The sequence below is a fragment of the Castor canadensis genome, chromosome 6, assembly GCF_047511655.1.
Source record: "Castor canadensis chromosome 6, mCasCan1.hap1v2, whole genome shotgun sequence".
NCBI lineage: Eukaryota > Metazoa > Chordata > Mammalia > Rodentia > Castoridae > Castor > Castor canadensis.
The window spans coordinates 146232476-146251548 of record NC_133391.1 but is presented as its reverse complement, the minus strand read 5'-3'; the positions used below and the strand labels follow the sequence as shown (position 1 = coordinate 146251548).

The following is a 19073-nucleotide window of genomic DNA, read 5'->3' as shown; positions in this document are numbered from 1 at the left end:
TTGTTTTCCAGGTGCTTTTTCATTTAATTTTTTATTTGGGTGATTTTTTTTTCTACTCAGACCTGAGCCAAAAGAATGCAGGGTGGATTCAGTCACATACTTTCATGGTAACTGCCTGAGAGGAAAAGAAAACATTTCTGCCATGAGAAATGTGGTTTTGACACATCTTATCAGGAGGTTGCAAGGCTGTTTTCAGAGATGCCAACCTAGATGTGGTGAGAGCAACTATGATTGAAAGTTTTAAATTGTGGCCCACAAAGATAAATCAAGGTATATGCCCTGTCTCTAAATTTATTCTTTGATTGTATGAGTTTTTTCTATAAGCAACTTTTGTGTGTGTGTTGGTTGCAGAATTTGGAGAAAAAGAGGTATCCATCCTGACTACACATTATGAACTGGTATTAGAAGCTGCCAGTGTGAAAACTGATGAAGTGGACACTGAATGGAGTATGTTAAAATTAGAAATTTATGCCAAGTAAGTGTGAAAGCAAAATGAGTAAACCAATTAATATATATGAATATTTGTGTAAAAATTAGGAGTCTCAATCTTTTACATTTTTCATCTTCCCTCCTAGGTTTCAGAACATCCAGAAATTGACCTGGGATTTTATGAATTCCGTTTACTCACACAAGTTCCAAATATTCTGATGCTGGTTGATTTAGTGTTGGCTCTCTCTGCAAGTTCAGCTGAAGCAGAATGTGGCTTTAGTCAGATGACACACACAAAGTCACATATGCATACTAAAATCAGAGCTGAAAGTTTGACTGATATCTTGATCATTCAGTTGAATACTCCAGACATTAATAATTTTGACCCTAGGAAAACTATCCACTTATGGAACACAAGGACACCATCTTCAACTGGTGACACAGGACCTAACTCAGATTGCTCATCAGACTCAGAAAGCCAAGATGAAAGTGATGAGTAAAGTGACAAGTATTGACTTCATTATTGCTCACAGGAAAAAAAAAAGTAAAATGAAATGATTTTTGAAATTTAAAAGTGAAACAGTAGCCATGTAACCAATATTTATCTCAAACATGAAAGATATTTGACGTCTTCCAAACATACAAAGCAAAATGAAGATGGTTTTCCTGTAACTTTTGACTTTGTTTCTGTGTTCACATGTTCTTCTGAATCCTTCAGATGGTAGTGCATGCTTTTAAGCCATGGTGTTATATTGATGCTGAATTTTGAGAATTCTATTTTTAGGCTGAACAGATTGATTGTAGTCTTAATTCTCTTAGGTCTGACATAAAATTAGCTATTTTTCCTGGCTAATTCTAAATGGTAGTTGCTTTAGGTAACCAACGTGGGACCAAATTGAAAGAAAGCTTCTATGTGTTCTATCTATAAGAAAAAATTTTAAGTGAATCTGTTATGGCATTATTTATGAAAATCGTATCATTTCATATTGGCCACATGAGTGGCAAGGTTAAATATTAAATGTATTTCACATTTTACATTAAGATCCTTCGATAACTATTCCTATGTAAAAGAAAGAATTGGTTTGCAACTCTTTGCTTCCCAACCTCACCACTGAACACAGTGTAAATATGTCACACACTTACCAGAATTTTTAAAGGTTTTGTTTCTCTTTAAAGTTTTAATACATTGCATTTATGATTCCATCTTGAGAAACATGGTTGATTTATTTCTAACATATCTAAAACCCAGTGTGGCATCATATTAGGCTTTGCTTACTGAAACATTTCTACCAGGAAAATGTTCTCATCGCTGTAAAACTGGATACACAGGTGTGACCGAAGGCATTATACAAGCTATTTCTGAACAACGTGCTGCGTGGCCCATTATATCGAAGGGATAGAGGTTCTACTCTTACTACCCAGAATATTACCTTAAATTTTGAAAGCTTATATTTGGTTTGAAGCACTGACATTTTAAAGGGATTTTTGCATTTCTTTAGAGGTTAGAGGAAATGATAAAGTTCACGTGGACTTTCAGAAATGGTAAAAACATAGTTGTAAAAAAAAACTGTGGAATGCTATGTCTATGTTTCACTCTGTTTATTCCCAAACAAAGAATATCTGTATGCTCTGAACTGAAAGATCCCTGGATACACATTAGGAGTCTCTCCTGGTTCTAGAAGGTACTTCCAGGTTATCAAGTCATTTTTTAAAGCAGATTCACTTATTTTATTTTCCTATTTCTTATTAATGCATGTGTGTGCAATTTGAAATGAGACCCAGACAAAGTAGAGATCTCTTTTAGATAGGGTAAAGTAGAATGGTGTATAAGAACAGATCATTTGAATATTTAGTGATAGTTCATAAATTATTCAGACATATTGCTCCAATTAAATGATTAAATTAACACTTGGATATATTAGGCCAATTAAGTGATTAAATTATCATATTTCAATCTACTTATTTAACAATTCAAATCTTCCTATATTTATAAAAGCAAGTAAATATATTCTGAGCTAAAGGGCAACATGAAGATAGATGTGTTACCTTGATTACAGAGGTGATTTGTATTTTAATCTTGTGTCCTACTATATATAGGAAATGTTAGGTAATTTTTTTTAATTCAACCTATTCTAAGTAAAAGATCAAAGAAAATTCTAAACTAAAAAGTATGCAGTTTCCATATTTTGCTCAATCTATAATGAATTATTACTAGGTCATAAAAAACATTTGGATGCAGTTGAGAAATAATAAGAATATCAGAGAATTATTTTCATGTTTTTAAAATATCTCCTGTTCCTCTAAAGATTGTAGTTCTAGGTGATATTAAGAAAGCAATTATACAAATACATTATCTTTTCTATTTCAACAAAAGGAAAACTTACCACATAAGTGACTAGATATTTTTCTTTGTGTTGTAGGAACAATGGGAAATAAAGCATTTACTGACATTCTTCTTGATTTGGTGACTCTGAACCTTGGGACAAACAACTTTCCTAGTAGTTGGATGCATCTCACTCAACATGAAGTAAGCTTCCATTTTATTTGGGCTTAAAAGCCTTTCATTATTATTATTATTATTACTTGACCAATGATTCAATAGTTCTAAAATAGTTCTAAAATAGATAGTTCTAAAATAACTAGTACTTACACAGTATCTGACACTTAGGATGCAATTAATAACATTTGAATTAATGAAGTGGCTTGAAATTAAGACTCATAGAATGCACATGCTCAGAATTCCAAGAGTGCTGATGATCTCACAGTCAGTGAGACATTACAGAGACTGTGGGGCTCACGGTGAGTTTGTATGCATTACTTCCAGATGGAACTACCCAGTAGTAATAGTAGATGATTCTGAAAGTCCTAGCTTTTCATCATATTCTTTTCCTTAAGAATGTCTCAGAAAACAAAATGGATAAAGACCATTTCCCAAGGCTGGAGTAAGATAGGAGGATCATGGTTTGAGGCCAGCCTGGGCAAGAGTTAGCAAAACCATATCTCACAAAGAAGCTGGGCATGATGGCACCTGCTTGTGGTCCCAGCTATTTGTGAGGCAGAGACAGGAGGATCAAGATTAAAAGCCAACCTAGTGGGTTTTTCAAGACCCTACCTGAAAAATAAGCTAAGAACAAAAAGACTGGAGGCATGGCTCAAGTGGTAGAGTATTTGCCTAGCAAGCTCAATGCTGTGAGTTCAACCCCTAATACCAAACAAGCAAAACCATTTTCCTTGTGTGTTACAGAGGCCTTGTCCTGCACAGTTACAGTCTTTACTCCTCCTCTGTTAAAAATGTAGTAAGCAAAAATCACTAAAGTCAAGGAAGAAAAAAGTGAAACATTTTCTAAGTGATGTGAGTCAGCTGGTAGAACATGGAATTAAATGAATCAGTCATAACTGGCTCACTCTATTTGCCAATATAGCATTCTACTTCTTTCATCTGAACCTCACTCTGAAAGTCTGAACAAACAGAGCTTCAAGATACAGTCATAGAATTATTCCCATGACAGTTCCTATTTTCTTCTAGTTGCAGGAATTAACATCTTTATTGACAGTAAACTTTGAGTTCGTGGACTGGCGGAAATTCCTGTTACTAGCAGCGATGCCTTGGCCCATCCCCCTGGAGGAAGAGCTCCTGGAGACCCTGCAGAGGTTCAAGGCTGTGGATGAGGCGCAGTTGGGCACCATCACTTTTGAGCAGTTTATACAGGTTGATACCAGACCTGGTAGACCAGTAACACCAAGATACTTTTGACCTAAGAAGTATCTTATTCACTGACATCACAGATCTCAGGCCAGGGTATTGCTCCTCAGCAAGCAGTATTTAAGCAGCAGAGGCAGTATCAAAATCCCAAGCAGAAATGTGACTTCCATTTCCAGGAAAAGCATCTGAAAAAAAAATTATAACTTCCTAGAGAACAAAGATTACTGAAATAAGTCACAAAATGTTCGTCGTCCTTACCCTAATTTCCTAACCAGTATTTCTGGCCCTTGGTACATCTGCAAAAGCCAGGTGCTGATGGCTCACACCTGTAATCCTCCTGAGACTGATTTGGAGGATCAAGGCTTCAGACCAGCCTGGGCAAATAGTTTGTGAGACCCCCATCTCTGAATAATCATAGTGAAATGGACTAGAGGTGTGACTCAAATAATAGAGCACCTGCTTTGCAAGAGCAAACCCATGAGTTCAAACCCTAGTCACACCATAAAAGAAAAGTCATCTACAGAGCTTTTAATAAGCCCACTATCCAGCACCACCCAGTACTCCAGAAGTAGCAATAACAGTGACAAAGAACACAGCAAGAGGAGAAGATTTTATTTTCTTTGGGGTGAGATAGTATATGATGAGACTCCTCTTGAAAGGTTGAGTTTGAAATGTCTGTGGAATATGTAAGCAGAAATGTCCAAATCTGATATGAGAGATCCAGAATGTATTGCAAACCCCTATCATGGAGGCAGTTGTTAAAAGTCACGAATGGATGAGCTCACCCAAAGAAAGTGACGGATAATCCAGTAGCATAATACCTGTCCATTGGACTTGGCAGGTGGAGTATAACCGGTAATTTCTGCCAGAGCAATTTTAATGGAATATTGAGTCCAAAAACCAGAATGAAAATGGTAGGGGAAATAAGTTGGTCATTAGGATGACAGACGGATAGGTAATTAGGTATGTAAGTAGATAGACAGACAGATAGATAGACAGACATACGTTGTCTAATAAGTCAGACATATGGAAATTCCACTCATTTTTGAAAAGGTCAAATAACAAAGGAGTTGTTACATAACTGATAAGGGTCTGAATTATTAATTTTGTGCCTACTAATTGAATTCATCCTATTGCTTACATTTCACATTACTGATAGACAACAGAAGAAGGAACTATTCATACAGAACTTATTTTGACACAGGGTGACAGTCTTTAAGTGCCTGTTTCTCACATGTGTTTCATCACTGAAAGATCACATCCCTTCCTGTCTCTCTTTTCTTCCTAATTAATAGGTGGCATGCGTTTTTGTAGACAGTTCTGGGTTTCCCATGCTCACAAGGAAATAACACTTATCTCGAGAACCTTCTTCATGGATGATCAAGACACACGTTTGGATAATTGGGTTCTGGTATATTTATTTCTCAAGTGCAGCAATTTATAAATGCTGTCCTTGACTAATAATTTATTAGGGTGAATTTGTTTGAAAATGAAAACAGCAGAGTGCAACTTACACTATTTCCATAGATGGCTTAAGATTTTAAAAAGTGGGCCCTTGTGAAGCCCTTCGCTATTTACAATACGTATCATTAACACAGAATATCAAATTGCACATCTTTTTATATAAACATGAGAAGAACAAAGGGTGTTGGAAATGTTTCCCAAACCAAAATGCTCCTTTGCCAAAGGTGTGAATTTCTTAGACCAAATTGGATGCTACATTTAGCCGAAACTCAAAAATACTTACCTGAACACTATATTTTGGGGACAGTTGTTTTCTGAGTTGTACTGTGTCCTCTCCCCTCTTAGTTTCTACTCCTCAAAAGTTCCAGATACCATTTGGTGATATCATTTGGAGAGGCCCACCGGACTTTCCCATATGCCATCTATAGATTTTCAACACTTGCCAGCACACACACACACAAATGTTTCACGAGAAAAATTAAAACACATTCAAAGGCAAAATTAACAGTGTGCTTATTTCTTCAGCTTCTAAAATGAACAAATACACAGCATTGTGAAGTCCTTAGGGCATGCCTTGGCTAGGCAATGAGCGTGGAAGCTTGTTTGCCCCTTGCTCTCTCTGGTCTTGCAGCTGCTCTCAGATACTGGGCTCCATCCTATGTAGTAGCAAGAGAGTACAAAGAACATTTACACATTTTAAAGATAAATAACCTAGTGATGCAGTGAGACAGGATAGAGTTGATTACACCTTGCTTCTCAATTTAAGCACATTACTACATAAGCTCAAATGTAACATTTCAGGTAGCTAAAATTTTTATGGATGATATTTTAGAAACCAAATTTGTTTGCTTTCTAATATATAATACTGTTATATGTGAAACCCTTTGAAATAATTTTTCTAATTTACTAAATAGCACATATTTTAGGAAACTAACACAAACAAATCCTTGACTAAAAGCTAAAGAATCAGGAATTCTTGTGCAGTAATGTGATTGGATATAGAATTGATGGCCAAAAAATGGAGAAGGATCTTACTTCGTTTCTTCCCCTCCCCACCTATAATTTTTTTCAAATTGCCTCTTTATTCCTGCTTTAGGCAGTTTGATTACTGTGTTCCTTGGTATGGAATTCTTATTTCTCTTGCTTGGGGTTTGTTGAACTTCTTAAAGCTGTTGGATTGTAGTTTTTATCAAATTTGGAAATTTTTCAAATATTTTTTCTGCACCCCATCTTCTCAGACTCCACTTTTATGTTTGTTGACTAAACAATTTGGTAATGTCCTACAGATCATGGATGCTTGGTTAATTTATTGCAATCTTTTTTCCCCTCTGGGAAAAAAGGCATTTCTATTGATATGCCTTCAAATTCACTTACATTTTCCTCTGCAGAGTCAAGCCTGCTATTAATATCATTGATTCTATTCTGTATTTCAGATATTGTAGCTTTTAATTTCTAGGGTTTGAGTTGGGCCTTTTTCATATCTTTTACTTCTTTCTTCATTATGTCCATGTTTTTCTTTACCTCCTGAAATAGGATAGCTATTCTAAATAGTTGATCTATATTTAGAATATCTGTTTTAATATCCCACTTTAACATGTGTTTTAGCATTCATTCATTTCATCATGCCTCATGATGTGTTGGTGTTTCTCCTGGATATGGATCAGATTCTCTGTCTTTTTTTGCATGTCCAGTAATTTCAAATTAGAATTTTGAACATTATCTTATTGGATACCCAAGTTTTTGTATACCTTTAAGTACTGACAGACATACAGTGGTGTTTCTTAGAATCAGTTTTATCCTTTCATGGTTATAATCAATAATTCTGAGGGTGGATTCAGAGCACCCTATAGCATAATCCTAATCTGACTCCACTACAAAGGCAATAGACATTCTTCTGGGGGCTCTACCCAATGTCCTGTGCATTAGGAGGACCTCTCATTCTGAGTGGCCTCTGTCCAGGTGGTAAAGTGAAATAATCCCAGCTCTTTGCAAGTTTTAGGAATTACTGAGCTTATTACTTTTCAGTGATTCTCCAATTTTTGGTACTTTCCACCCATACCTACACAGGTTGTCTCTCAGTCAAGACTTGAGGAGAATCCTGTGCACATCTCCAGAGCTCCCTCACTCTCTGTGCGTAGTTTTGCCCTGTGAATTATAGCCACCTTGGCCTTCCTCAAGCCTAAAATCTGTCTTCTCAACTCAGCAAGATCACTAAGCCTTAGATGTTCCTCCTGGCACTATAGGCAGGAGCAAAGGCAAGGCTCCTCGTTTTCTTACTTGCTGGCTTTTGGGAAGGACTATACTGTGTTGCTCATTGTCTAGAGTCTAGAAAATCCTGTTTTATGTGTTGCTTAAGGCAGGAGGAAAATTCTGCCCTTTATCACTCCATCATATCCAGAATCATCAATCTTATCTAGATTCCCTCTTAGCCTTTGCAGATGAGCCATTGGGCAAGGATTTCCTCCTGGTCAATGCAGAAACCTCTTATGTTTAAAGTTTGAGCCTGTGTTAGACATTAAGCTTCTTCTGATTCTTATAAGCTTGTACAGAGCCAGTATTCCTTTGTTCCAAATGAACAAAGTCATCACCTCTGCAGGCCAGCCAGTGTAATCTCTCTTTTTACTTCTTGAAAGAAAAGATGAAAGACCCAGAGCATAGACCTGAGTCAGGTTAGGCAAACCAGTGTTGGCAATAAGCTATGCTGAAGATAGGTTTTCACCCTAGATGATGGTAAGGAGCAATACGTAGGAGCAAAACAGTTCTATAAATGAAATGTTTCCCATTAGACCAGGAAAGATGTATTCTTTGGACTCAATAATTTACACATGATTTTCAGCAGCAATCATGAATAGCAACTCAAAAGGAATGGTTTATGCCCAAATGCATAGTATAAACAAGTTCAATTGGAATTCAGAGTTTAAATCAAAGAGTCTCTATGAGAAGGTGTGATCTTATTTTGCCTAGAAAGGTGCATAGGGACTTCCCTGGGTGGAAAGGAAAATCACCTAAGATATGATGGATAATGTAATCAGGACAATGAGAATAAGATATGTTTTTGAACAGAGAATGATAGGACAATATTAAAGTTTTGAGAGAATCAACATGGTTGCATAAGGAAAAACTGAAACAGATAAGAAGGAAACTAGAAACAAAAATAGCTTGAGGTCACTAAGTGACCTGTGGTAGATGTCAGGAGTCTATACAGCAAAGTGGAAGCAGTGGGAAGGGAAAGAGGAGAGAAGCATAGCCAAATAGGAATTGAGGGCTTTATGTGACACATGCCAGATACTAAGAGAGGAAGGGATATCATGAAAAAAAAAGGCCACTGAAATCCTGAGTGAGTCATCCAGTAATTCAACAAAGATCTTCTAACATGAACAGTGACCAGCACAATTTAAAGCTCTGATAGCTCACATTATGCAATGTGGGCTTAATCAATGGTAATAACTTCCAAGCTTAATTATGTGTTCCAACAGTTAAAATATGGATAGCACCCCTACAATGTGGACTTTCATTTATAAATTATAAGTGTACTATATTTTATATAATTTACTGTAGCAGTAGTACATAACGTACACTGTCATGTACATGAAAAAGAAGAATGGAAGGATAAGATAAAAAAGAAATATAAATGCAAGTCCTAGTATTTTTTCCTGCATACTCATGGTTTCTGCAAACTACTTTGGAGACCACTGCTCTAGAGACTAGAACAAGATTGGTTCAGTACCTGGCCTTAAAAGGAACTGCTAGTCTCAGCATAAAGCCTTAATGATTTTCATTCTTATTTTTCACATAGGCTGGTCTGTGGTTTTCAGGAGATGAAGACATAAAAATTCCAGAAAATCCTCTTGAACCCCTGCCATTTAATAGGCAGGAACATCTTATAGAGGTAAGTACTGAGCTCTTTAAAACATTTGGCACTGATTGTTTCCTTCAGGTTCTTCATCTTGGGGAATTTTCCTTGGACTTTATTCCTACCCCCAAAGTGTGAACTTCGTATTCTTTGAGGAAAAATCATCGTAAAGTTCTAGGGGAGAGCACAAGGGCACAGACTCCCACTGCACTGTCAGCCACAGGATCTTGTCATTTCCATAGCCTCTCTGAATTTCACTTTTCTCATCTGTCAGTTAAGCTGCTACTTGACACACCTGTCTCTAAATGTCCTTCTAACTCTAAAAGTTTAAGATAAAAATTCCGTCATTTTACCAATGTTTTTGTCCATTTCCCTTTGATCTTATTGAACATAGCAAGGATTTGATACGCTATCACCCATATAGCCCTCACAGCCTTCTGTCCTTAATATTATCAATAACAGCATTATTATTATCATCTTTTATTCCTGAGCAGAACCTTAAAATCTGAAAGCCACTCTGACCTCTGTATAAATGTTTAAAATATAAAAATATATCAAACATAGCTACATTCTGCAAGATACAAGAAAAGTTGCATGATAGATTCAGGCATTACAGAAAACTGTCAATCAAGGGTCCAGCCATGTAGCTGTTCATTGGGCAGTGAAACAGAAAAAGACCATTTGGTACATAGTGAAAGCATGGCTCTCACCTGCTGCTGGAAAATTACATCAAGGAAAGGAGCAAAGTCAGTGGCAGAGGCAGGACTGTGAAGCCTGAGAAGGAAGTGTTCATATGAGGCAAAAGATGGCTGAAAGCAGAGTATGTGAGTGGGTGTGAATGTGTGCACACACATGCGTGCATGCACATACACACACACACGCACACACACACACACACACACACACACACACACGATGTCCACGGGACAGAAAAGATGAAAGGTGTTATATCCTCCCTCCCGTGCTCAGTGTCCTGGATTTTCAGAATACATAAATCTAACTGCTGTTTAAATGAGATAAATGCACAGAATGCATTGTTTCCAGGCTGTGAGGTCTCCATGGCCTCCTTTCTGTACCTTGCTTTTTAAAATTCTTTCTGTTGTGCAGAGTGAGTTCATATACATGGCACACTTAGAACAGTAATTGGCACACAGTAGCCCTGTGTAAGTGTATTAGTCAGCTTTCTATCACTACAATGAAGTACCTAACACAGGCTACTTAGGAGTAAAGAGATTCATTTTAGCTCATGGTTCTGGAAGTTCAAAATTAGACAGTCTTATGGGTTTGGGCCTCTGGTAAGGGAACATCCTATAGTAGAAGTGGGAAGGCAACACACTACAGTGGACATAGGGGGACAGTGAGTGCTCATATCTCAAGCCAGGAACAGAGAGGAGAAAAGAGAGGTCCTATAATCCCTGTGGAGGGCATGCCCCTAATGACCTGAGGACCTTCCAGGAGGCCTTGCCTCTTAAAAGTTCACAACACCTCCCAGTACCATCAGCATGGGGCACTCATCCAAACCACAGCAGTGTTTGCCAAACAGAAACTAATCATGCTAAGTAAACATGGCTGGAAAGCAGTTAGTGGTTAATATGCTAAATAAAAATAAGTAAAAAGAAAATATAAAACAACAAACACTCTTTACTTATTTGGCTGCAAGTAGAATAGCAAAGGACAAATCAGAGGGGAAATGACCTCATTAAGGAGTTCTGGAGGTTGGGAACCCTGAGATCTGCTCACAGTTGGAACTTAAATAGCTCCTTTCCTCTCCCAAGGCCTCTATATCCCCTTAGAGAGAAGGCTTGGGCCACACTATAGGGCCACACTCATCTCTCTTGCTTTTCCATCTCTATCCTATGACCCAAGGCCTACTTCCGAGCCATATCCTGCAGGGCTCCTGGAGACAGGCCATACCACTGACCTTAGGCTTATCTAAGTTTAGAGACTCAAGTACTGGATAGAAGGTAAAGCTACACCTAAAAACAGGACTCTAAGACACCTCATGTTGCAACCACACTATCTGTTGACAATAACAGTACACTTTCTTATGACAGGTTGTGTCCTGACTTCCAGCTCTCCATCCAGCATCAAGAGTGACCCTCCCTGTGTTCAAGAAATCCCTAGGGCTTTCCTGAACAAAAAAACTTGCTTTACTTTTGGTGTATCAAAATACACAAGTACTGTAATATTCTCTTCTCCACAGCTTCTGTCAATGTGACATCTTTTCAATCCCTCAGGATGCTTAATACTTGTTAAAGCCAAGCTCTTGGTTTATAATACCAGTTATTTGCTAACGAATCCCAAATGTCTGTTTCTATCACAAATTTCTCTTTCAAATGCCTGTTACATTTGTGACGTCTCCACTTGAATATGCTAGTAGACATCTCAAACTCACTGTGTCCCAAACTGGGTACCTAAATGGTGGTCCCCACCACCCTCATGTTCACATAAATTACTCTCCATCTCAGTCAATGTCAACTTCGTCCTTTAAAGTGCTCACTCAAAGCCCTAGGAGTTATCCTCAATTCTCTTTTTTGAAAACCTTTGAAATCCTGATACTTTTACTTCAAAGTATACTGAGAATCAAACCACTTCTTGTAAGCCTAATGCTACCTCCTGGAACAAGCCACAGTCTACTTCACATAGTGTCTCAATTGCCTCAGGAAGGTGTCTCTGTTCCTTCCTTGTCTTTGCTCAGATTGCACACCAGATCACAGTAGCTTCTGCTCACACTGTCACAAGGCTTTGTGCTTTACTCAGACAAAAAGGTCAAGGCCTTAAGTAGTTGCCTGGACCTTCTAAGTTATGTTCCTTTTACCTCTCCCACTTGCACTTACTGCTGGTCTCCTCCCTGCCCACTCTTCATTACCTCCACTGACTTGCTCACTGACAACCAAACACATAAAGCATGGTTCTTTAGGTCACAGGACATTTGCTTCAGCAGTTTCCTCTGCCTGTGATGCTCTTTCTCTGGATGTCCCACCTGGCCATCTTCCTTCCCTCTTCCAAATCTTTGTTCAGACTTCACTCCAGTCCTGAAATCTACATCCCCCCACCACACACATATACACATACTATGAACTCTCAATTTCCCTTTCCTTAGTCACTATTTTTTGGCCTGTGTTTTCATAATCACTATGTAATTTATTTATTTTGTTAACCATTATTGTCTGCCTTCTCCTTCAAGAAAGTAAGCTGAGGTCCCCAAGAGCTGAGAACTTTATCTCCTATCTAGTGATTATCTCTTAAACACCTAGAAAGTCTAAACCTAGTAATTAAGGTACTCAACAAGTATTTGTTGAATGAATGAAGCAATGTATTTGTGTTAATTTTTGATGCTATCTAATAATTGCTATTTCTTAGTGATCTAAAACAACACTCATTTATTATCTCATAATTCTGCAAGTCAGAAGTCCAGGCATAGCTTAAGGAGGTTCTCAGCTCAGAGCCTGAAACTGAGGTGCTATCTGCAGTTACAATCCCATCTGAGACCAATTCCAAAACAGACTTTTTAAATGGGCTGTTGACAGAATTTAGACCTGTGCAGTTGTAGGATTGAGACCTTCAGTTCCTTCAGGCTACTATTTATTCCCCTTCACATGGTCATCTGCACAAAGTGACAGATTGCTTGTTTATGGCGAGAAGGAGAACATCCCTCTCAAATTTATCCCATAAGGCCTGAGCCGTTTTTAAAATGACTCACCTGGTTAGATCAGGCCCAAGGTCAGATTCCCTTTGCACTAACTCAAGATCAACAGACTAAGGACCTTAATTATGTCTGATAAATCTCTTTATCTTTGTCATATAAGGTAACCTACACATGGGAATGAATTTCCCAGCATATTCACAAGTCCAGCCCACACTCAGGGAGAGGGGTTGATACAAGGTATGTACTCCAAGGGTGAGAACTCTTGAAGCCTTCTTAGAATTCCATCTACAAGAGTATTTTAAGTGATCTTTGGACTATTACAATCATTACCATTTTTTCACTGTCCAATCCATTGATTTAAACTCAAGCCTATAATTACAGAAAGAGCCTATATATGAGGTTACTTTATTTTTGCACCTCTTCCTTCAATAAAAAAAATTCAGTTTACTTGTAAATGGAAACAATGAAGATTTTCACTTGCATATCACTTATAAGAGAAATTCAGTGGAAATCATATTCAAGAGCAAGTCTTCCTATGAAAGAAATGGAAGCTAAGTACTCAGGGTCCTTCTGACTCTAGTCCTAGTGTGTATTCCTGAAATAACTCAAGACAAGGGGGAAGATGAAAATGCAATGTCCTGAAGGAACCCAGCAGTTTGATTGTGACTTCTGAGAAAACTCAAGGGATACCTAATTGTCAGAGAATGTTTATAAGCCTCTCAACCTCTCTGTGTCAGGCTTAGAGCATGTAGCACATGTTTGATAAACAGTGGCTGAATAAAAGAACCCATAGATTCTACTGACCTGTAAAAATTCTGCTTTTGAGCATAACAGATTTCATACATTTGCCTATCAAAGTTATTTTTATTTAAATTTTTATTGATAATGTCAAATATCAGAAATTATTTTTCCATTGTTACCTTCATGTTGATCTAATTAGATTTGTTCATAGTTGTAAGGGTTGTTGGTAGCAAACAATATGATGGTGGAAATTCCCTCTGGATCTGGGTGCTTCTCAAAGTGTGGTCATGACCAGCAGCATTGGGATCACCCAGGAGTTTGCTAGACATGCAGACACTCAGGTGGTTCCAGACCATCTACTTAATCAGAATCTTTGAAAATATTCTCCAGGTCATTAAGTACACATTTGAGAAGAGTTAGTCAAGGAAGCTAGTAGGCTTCCCCAATAGGAAGGACCCTGTCTGTGTCTCAGTGTAGCCTGTATGTTCCAGGGACCAGACTTCAGGTTGGCAGGGTCCCAGAGAATATAAAGTTCTTGGGCATGCACTCTCCATGCTGTCAAGTTTGTAAGACACTGTGGAAATCAGCCTCATCATTTAGAAAGTGAGAACTGCCCAAGAAACTGATAGTTAGGCATGCTTTCTTCTTTGGTGTGAATTCATTTTGAAAGAATTAGCTTATGGGAAGCAGTTCGAGTAAGAAGTTCAGAACAGATGAGCCAGGTTAAAGATTTTAATGATTAGAGAGCCACTAACTTTGGGCTTCTTTGCTTTCCCTAGCTACACTCCCTACAGAAAGGGAAGCACCAGAAGTCTCATATCCAGGGCGGAGACTCAGTTTGTTTTGATGATGCAGAGAATAATGGGTCCTTGCTCTTGGGGCCCAGTACCACTAAGTAGCACACATGTTTTTTTTAACTTTAGAATTTAGAGCCCTACTTCTTACCACTTTTTAACTTAACATATGCTTTTTAACTTAGCATTCATTATTATGTTGGCTTTACTAACTCAGCCCTCAGAAGATAACTTTAATCCAACGTTCCTGGACGGATTCTTTATTGTCTTGTCTACTGACTTCCAGAGCTAACTTTTATCTTTTGTTGAAATTCTTTTTATGTAACAGTTCTTTTTTCGGCTGTTTGCTGACTTTGAGAAGGACCCACCCCAGCTTGACTATACCCAGATGCTATTGTATTTTGCTTTCCACCCGGACCCTGTGGAAGGTGTCTACAGGGCTCTCAGTGTGGCTGTGGGAACACATGTCTTCCAGCAAGTTACCACTTCTATGATGACTGCAGAAAAGGTAATGACATTCCAGAAAAGCACTAGTTTGGGGCTTTGAAAGGGTGCCAGAAGATCCTAACCCCCTGATAACTGGGTCTTGATTCTTTCCTTCCCCATTTCTCCTGAGGTGCCTAACACAACGTTTTACATATACCAGGTCTTCAACAAATCCTTCCCCAACTACACCAAGAACCAGAGAACCAAATTCAATTCCATGCTTTTGTAGTAAAATCAGAATCTATTCAGTTTCTTGGGAAGCATGGGCTTTATTTATAAGCATGAAGTGCTGATTATGATAATCAAAAAAAAGCGAGTATTGACCCAACTTGTTTGTCTTATTGGGTGGAGATTATATTTGAAAACAAGCTCAGGCCTCAGTGCATACACATATGTGACTCTTTGATGGCATTCCAGGCCAAGGCCTAGACACCCAGATCTAAAGGCACTTTGCATCACTTGCCTCCAAGTACAAAGAAACTTAATATCTAATTAAGATGCCACATACATTCTTGAGATTTCCGAGGGATAAGCATTCCTGGATTTTTCACATGGAAAAGCCTACAGGCAGTGCACTAAGTAATGTGCTTCCGTGGTGCCCATTTGCACTTTGTGTGTCTTTCCATTCTTTTGCTCTTTTGGGAGCCGAGCTGTGTCCCTCTGATAGCATGCTTGTTTCTGGTCTCTTTGTGGACACAGATGGAAGAGACCTGCTGTTCAGTCCAGACTGTTCAGATGTCCCAGCCACTTCTTTGCTTTTCATACACATCTGCCAAGATAGAGATAATCTATAAGAAATGAGAGGTTCCTATGACAGCATTCACATGTGGGGAGAGATGGGTTATCTTAGATTTGAACCTGAAGTTCAGCCCTGAACACATAGGACCAAGGCCAGACAAAGCTAAGTAGATGCCTGCTAAGCTAACACAGGGCTCTTCAGTCCAGTGTACTGTAGATACTGGTTCAATACTTACATAGGGCCACCAAAGAGTGTTTATTTCATGCAAGAATGGTATCTTCTTAAACAGTAGTGGAGAAAAGTGAGGGGAAGAGAACTCAGGCCACCATGGAGACCTTAGTTTAACTCTGCTGTGGACAAAATAAGAAGTCCTTGGAAGAGCTGACTTAAAACATTTTAGATAGAATCTCTATTTGCTCTGTGGAGAACAAATAGAACAGAGGAGGGAAATGAGATTTAGTAATTCATATAGAGTTTTGTTTATCTGTTGAATCCTGATTCTGAGTCTGGGATGACTTGTAACCCAAAGTAACTTCACATAGCAAATGCTCAATTAATGTCTGTGAGCAAGGAAAGAAGGGAGGAAGGGAGAAAAGGACAGCAAAAAGAATGAAGTCTGGTCTTTAGGGTTAAGAAGTGGAGGGCAGAGGCAACAGCTAGATCCAGGAAGCTACCTCCAACTGGAAAGACCAGGGAAAGAAGCTGTGCTACAGCTGAGCTGTTGTCATAGCAACAGACAGCCACCTCAGTGGGTGGCAGCCAGTCCACCCTGCTCAGGAGGCTTGTATTCCTCTTGTCCCTAAACCAGTCATTCATCTGATGCTTATGCTCCCACCCACAAAGCAACTCCATTGGAGTGTTGCTCTAAAGAGCTCTTTTAAATTCCAAAGACATTGTACAGGAACTGCACTACACAACAGAAACCACAGGTGACCCTGGGGGCTGGGCATGTCTTTCTCACAGACTTGTGGACCTGTTTCTGGCTTAGAGTGAACCCTAAGAGCTTTTGAAACACAGGAGCTGCCTACCTCCCTCATTCTCTCTCACCCCCGGTCCACACTATCTTGTCTCCAATTGTGCTGCTCCATTTCTGAGTCATCTCCACTGCGTTCTAGTTTCCAGGGCAACCTCATCCCAGAAGGTGTTACTGCTCAGAAGTAACACCTCCAGCTGTTTCATGCTCACTCCCAAGACATTCAATCAGATCTCTGCTCTTGCTTTCTGTGTAAGCCACAGAAAATCTCTCTGTACCCTCCTCTCCCCCATATTTCATTCTTCCTTCCTCTACTACTTATGCTGATCTTATTGATCTTCTGTTTAAAGCCAGGCTCTTTTTAGTAATTTTTTTTTTATTGTTGTGCTGGTTGGGGGTACCTTGTGGTATTTACAAAATTCTTACAATGTATCAAGTATATCACTTGACTTTCCCCCCTCCACCACCACCCTGCCCCCATCCCTGGAAACATTTTTGCTTTTACATACATGTATATACAGTATTTGCACTGCATTCACCCTCCTATGCCCTTTCTCTACCACCTCCCCATTCCCACTGGTACCAACCCCCCCCCAAGACAAAAGAAGCCCACAAGCAAGGTGTTCATCAGTAATGCCCTCGTTCTGCTGAATCTTTAAATAAATGAAATCTGGGGGAATCTGCTCTTTCTGCAACCTGTGTGGCATGGGTTCATGATGTTGGAATTTAGTAAATTGTGAGCTTTACTCTCCCACATAGCAAAGTCTTATAAAAGCCACTTGACAAGAGTGTTTGAGGCCCCAGCATTCAGGTGTTCAAGGTATTGCTGGGTCTGGAGACCTAAGGCAGATGAGTGAGTATCCCATCCCCCATGGAGAGCACTATGGTTCCTGCATCCTGAGAAAGAGTTGTAAATCTGCATTCCTACATCCTGGGAAGGAGTTATAAACCTCCATTTCTGCATCCTGAGAAGGAGTTGTAAATCTGCATTCCTGCATCCTGAAGAGAAGATACAGGTTCTCATAAATCAGCCACAGGGCTAATGAGCAAAATGCTCTCAAGATTGTCTCCCTCCCTTAAGGGGAAAAAAAAACAGTTCATCTAAGAAAGCCCTTGAATCCACAGCCAATGAAAAGAGACCACCTAACCTTTACCCAAACCCAGAGTTAAAACATCCATAAAAGCCCCAGCCTTCACCTGACCAGCAAGCTACTGGTTTCCAGGCTCCACTGCACTGCTCTAGCTGTAGCCTTTCCTTTCCTTCTAATAAATCCTACTTCAATACATCAGCTTTGGCTCACAAGTCAATCAGCTGCCTCAGGAGCCAGTTCCCTGGCCTGTGAAGGTAAGGACCCTCGACATTGGCCCACAACACTTCAAATCAGCACGTAACAAAGGCACATAAATTTCTATTCCATTCTTTCCTTTGACACTTTGCCCACATTAGTTCCCAGAACTGACCGTATTTTCAGCCTTTTGAAATGTAGGCCTGAGCTAACTGAATGATAGAAATGCAAGGTCAGGAAGATGTGCAGGCACTGTTCCTGTGATGCACTTATTGAAAGTTGTTGAGGCCTATCTCTGAGAGTTAGCCCAGAGTCATTGGTTCCGTGTTTAGAGAAAATGTGACTCTCAGAGTTTTGATACCACTAAAAATTACTCATTCAAAATTGCTGACTTAAGGTGCTCCACTAGTGATGAATGGATTAAGAAAAATGTAGTATTTGCACACAATGGAATTCTACTCAGACATAAAGAAGAATGAAATCTTATCATTCACAAGTAAATGGATGGAACTGGAGAACATCATTCTGAGCAAGGTTAACCAGGCTCAGAAAACCAAAAATCGTTAAGTGTAAGAAAATATAGGCCCCAAAAGTGACCACGTGGAGAGGAGTAATCTGGTCAAGACATTCTTTATTGCCAGGTGGGAGAGCCCAGAGAGCCAAGAGAGAGAAGCAGGAAGGGCAAGGGCTTATATACCCCTCAGTGGGATTCAGCATGATCTGATTGGTTAGGATCTTATGGTTCATGCTGATTGGAGGTTGGGGCAGAAGGAGGATTCAAACAAGACTTGAGGCAGGACCGTGACCCTGGAAAACAGAAGCTTAAGGGTGCAGTAAGAACCGAAACCCATCCGCACCATTATTGCCAACAGTAAGTCCTCCCTCATATGTGGACTTTAGATCTAAGGCAAATACAGCAATGTGATTGGAGTTGGGTCACATGACAAGGTAAGAGT

The 19073-nt window shown here is 39.2% G+C and overlaps 1 protein-coding gene and 1 long non-coding RNA gene across 5 annotated transcripts in view; one reads left to right on the top strand and one right to left on the bottom strand.

Moving 5' to 3' along the window:
• The window catches only part of Spef2 (sperm flagellar 2), a 206568-nt gene that overhangs the window by 180847 nt on the left and 6648 nt on the right, over positions 1-19073 (top strand). The window contains exons 31-34 of the mRNA XM_074077627.1: positions 2850-2956; positions 3956-4138; positions 9393-9485; positions 14962-15141. Coding sequence (XP_073933728.1) covers positions 2850-2956; positions 3956-4138; positions 9393-9485; positions 14962-15141 — 563 coding nt within the window. The remainder of the gene's footprint in view (positions 1-2849; positions 2957-3955; positions 4139-9392; positions 9486-14961; positions 15142-19073) is intronic.
• The window catches only part of LOC141424216 (uncharacterized), a 50490-nt gene continuing 45441 nt past the window's right edge, over positions 14025-19073 (bottom strand). For all 4 annotated transcript variants that reach the window (XR_012449191.1, XR_012449194.1, XR_012449192.1 and 1 more), the window contains one exon: positions 14025-15888. This is a non-coding gene — a long non-coding RNA (uncharacterized lncRNA). The remainder of the gene's footprint in view (positions 15889-19073) is intronic.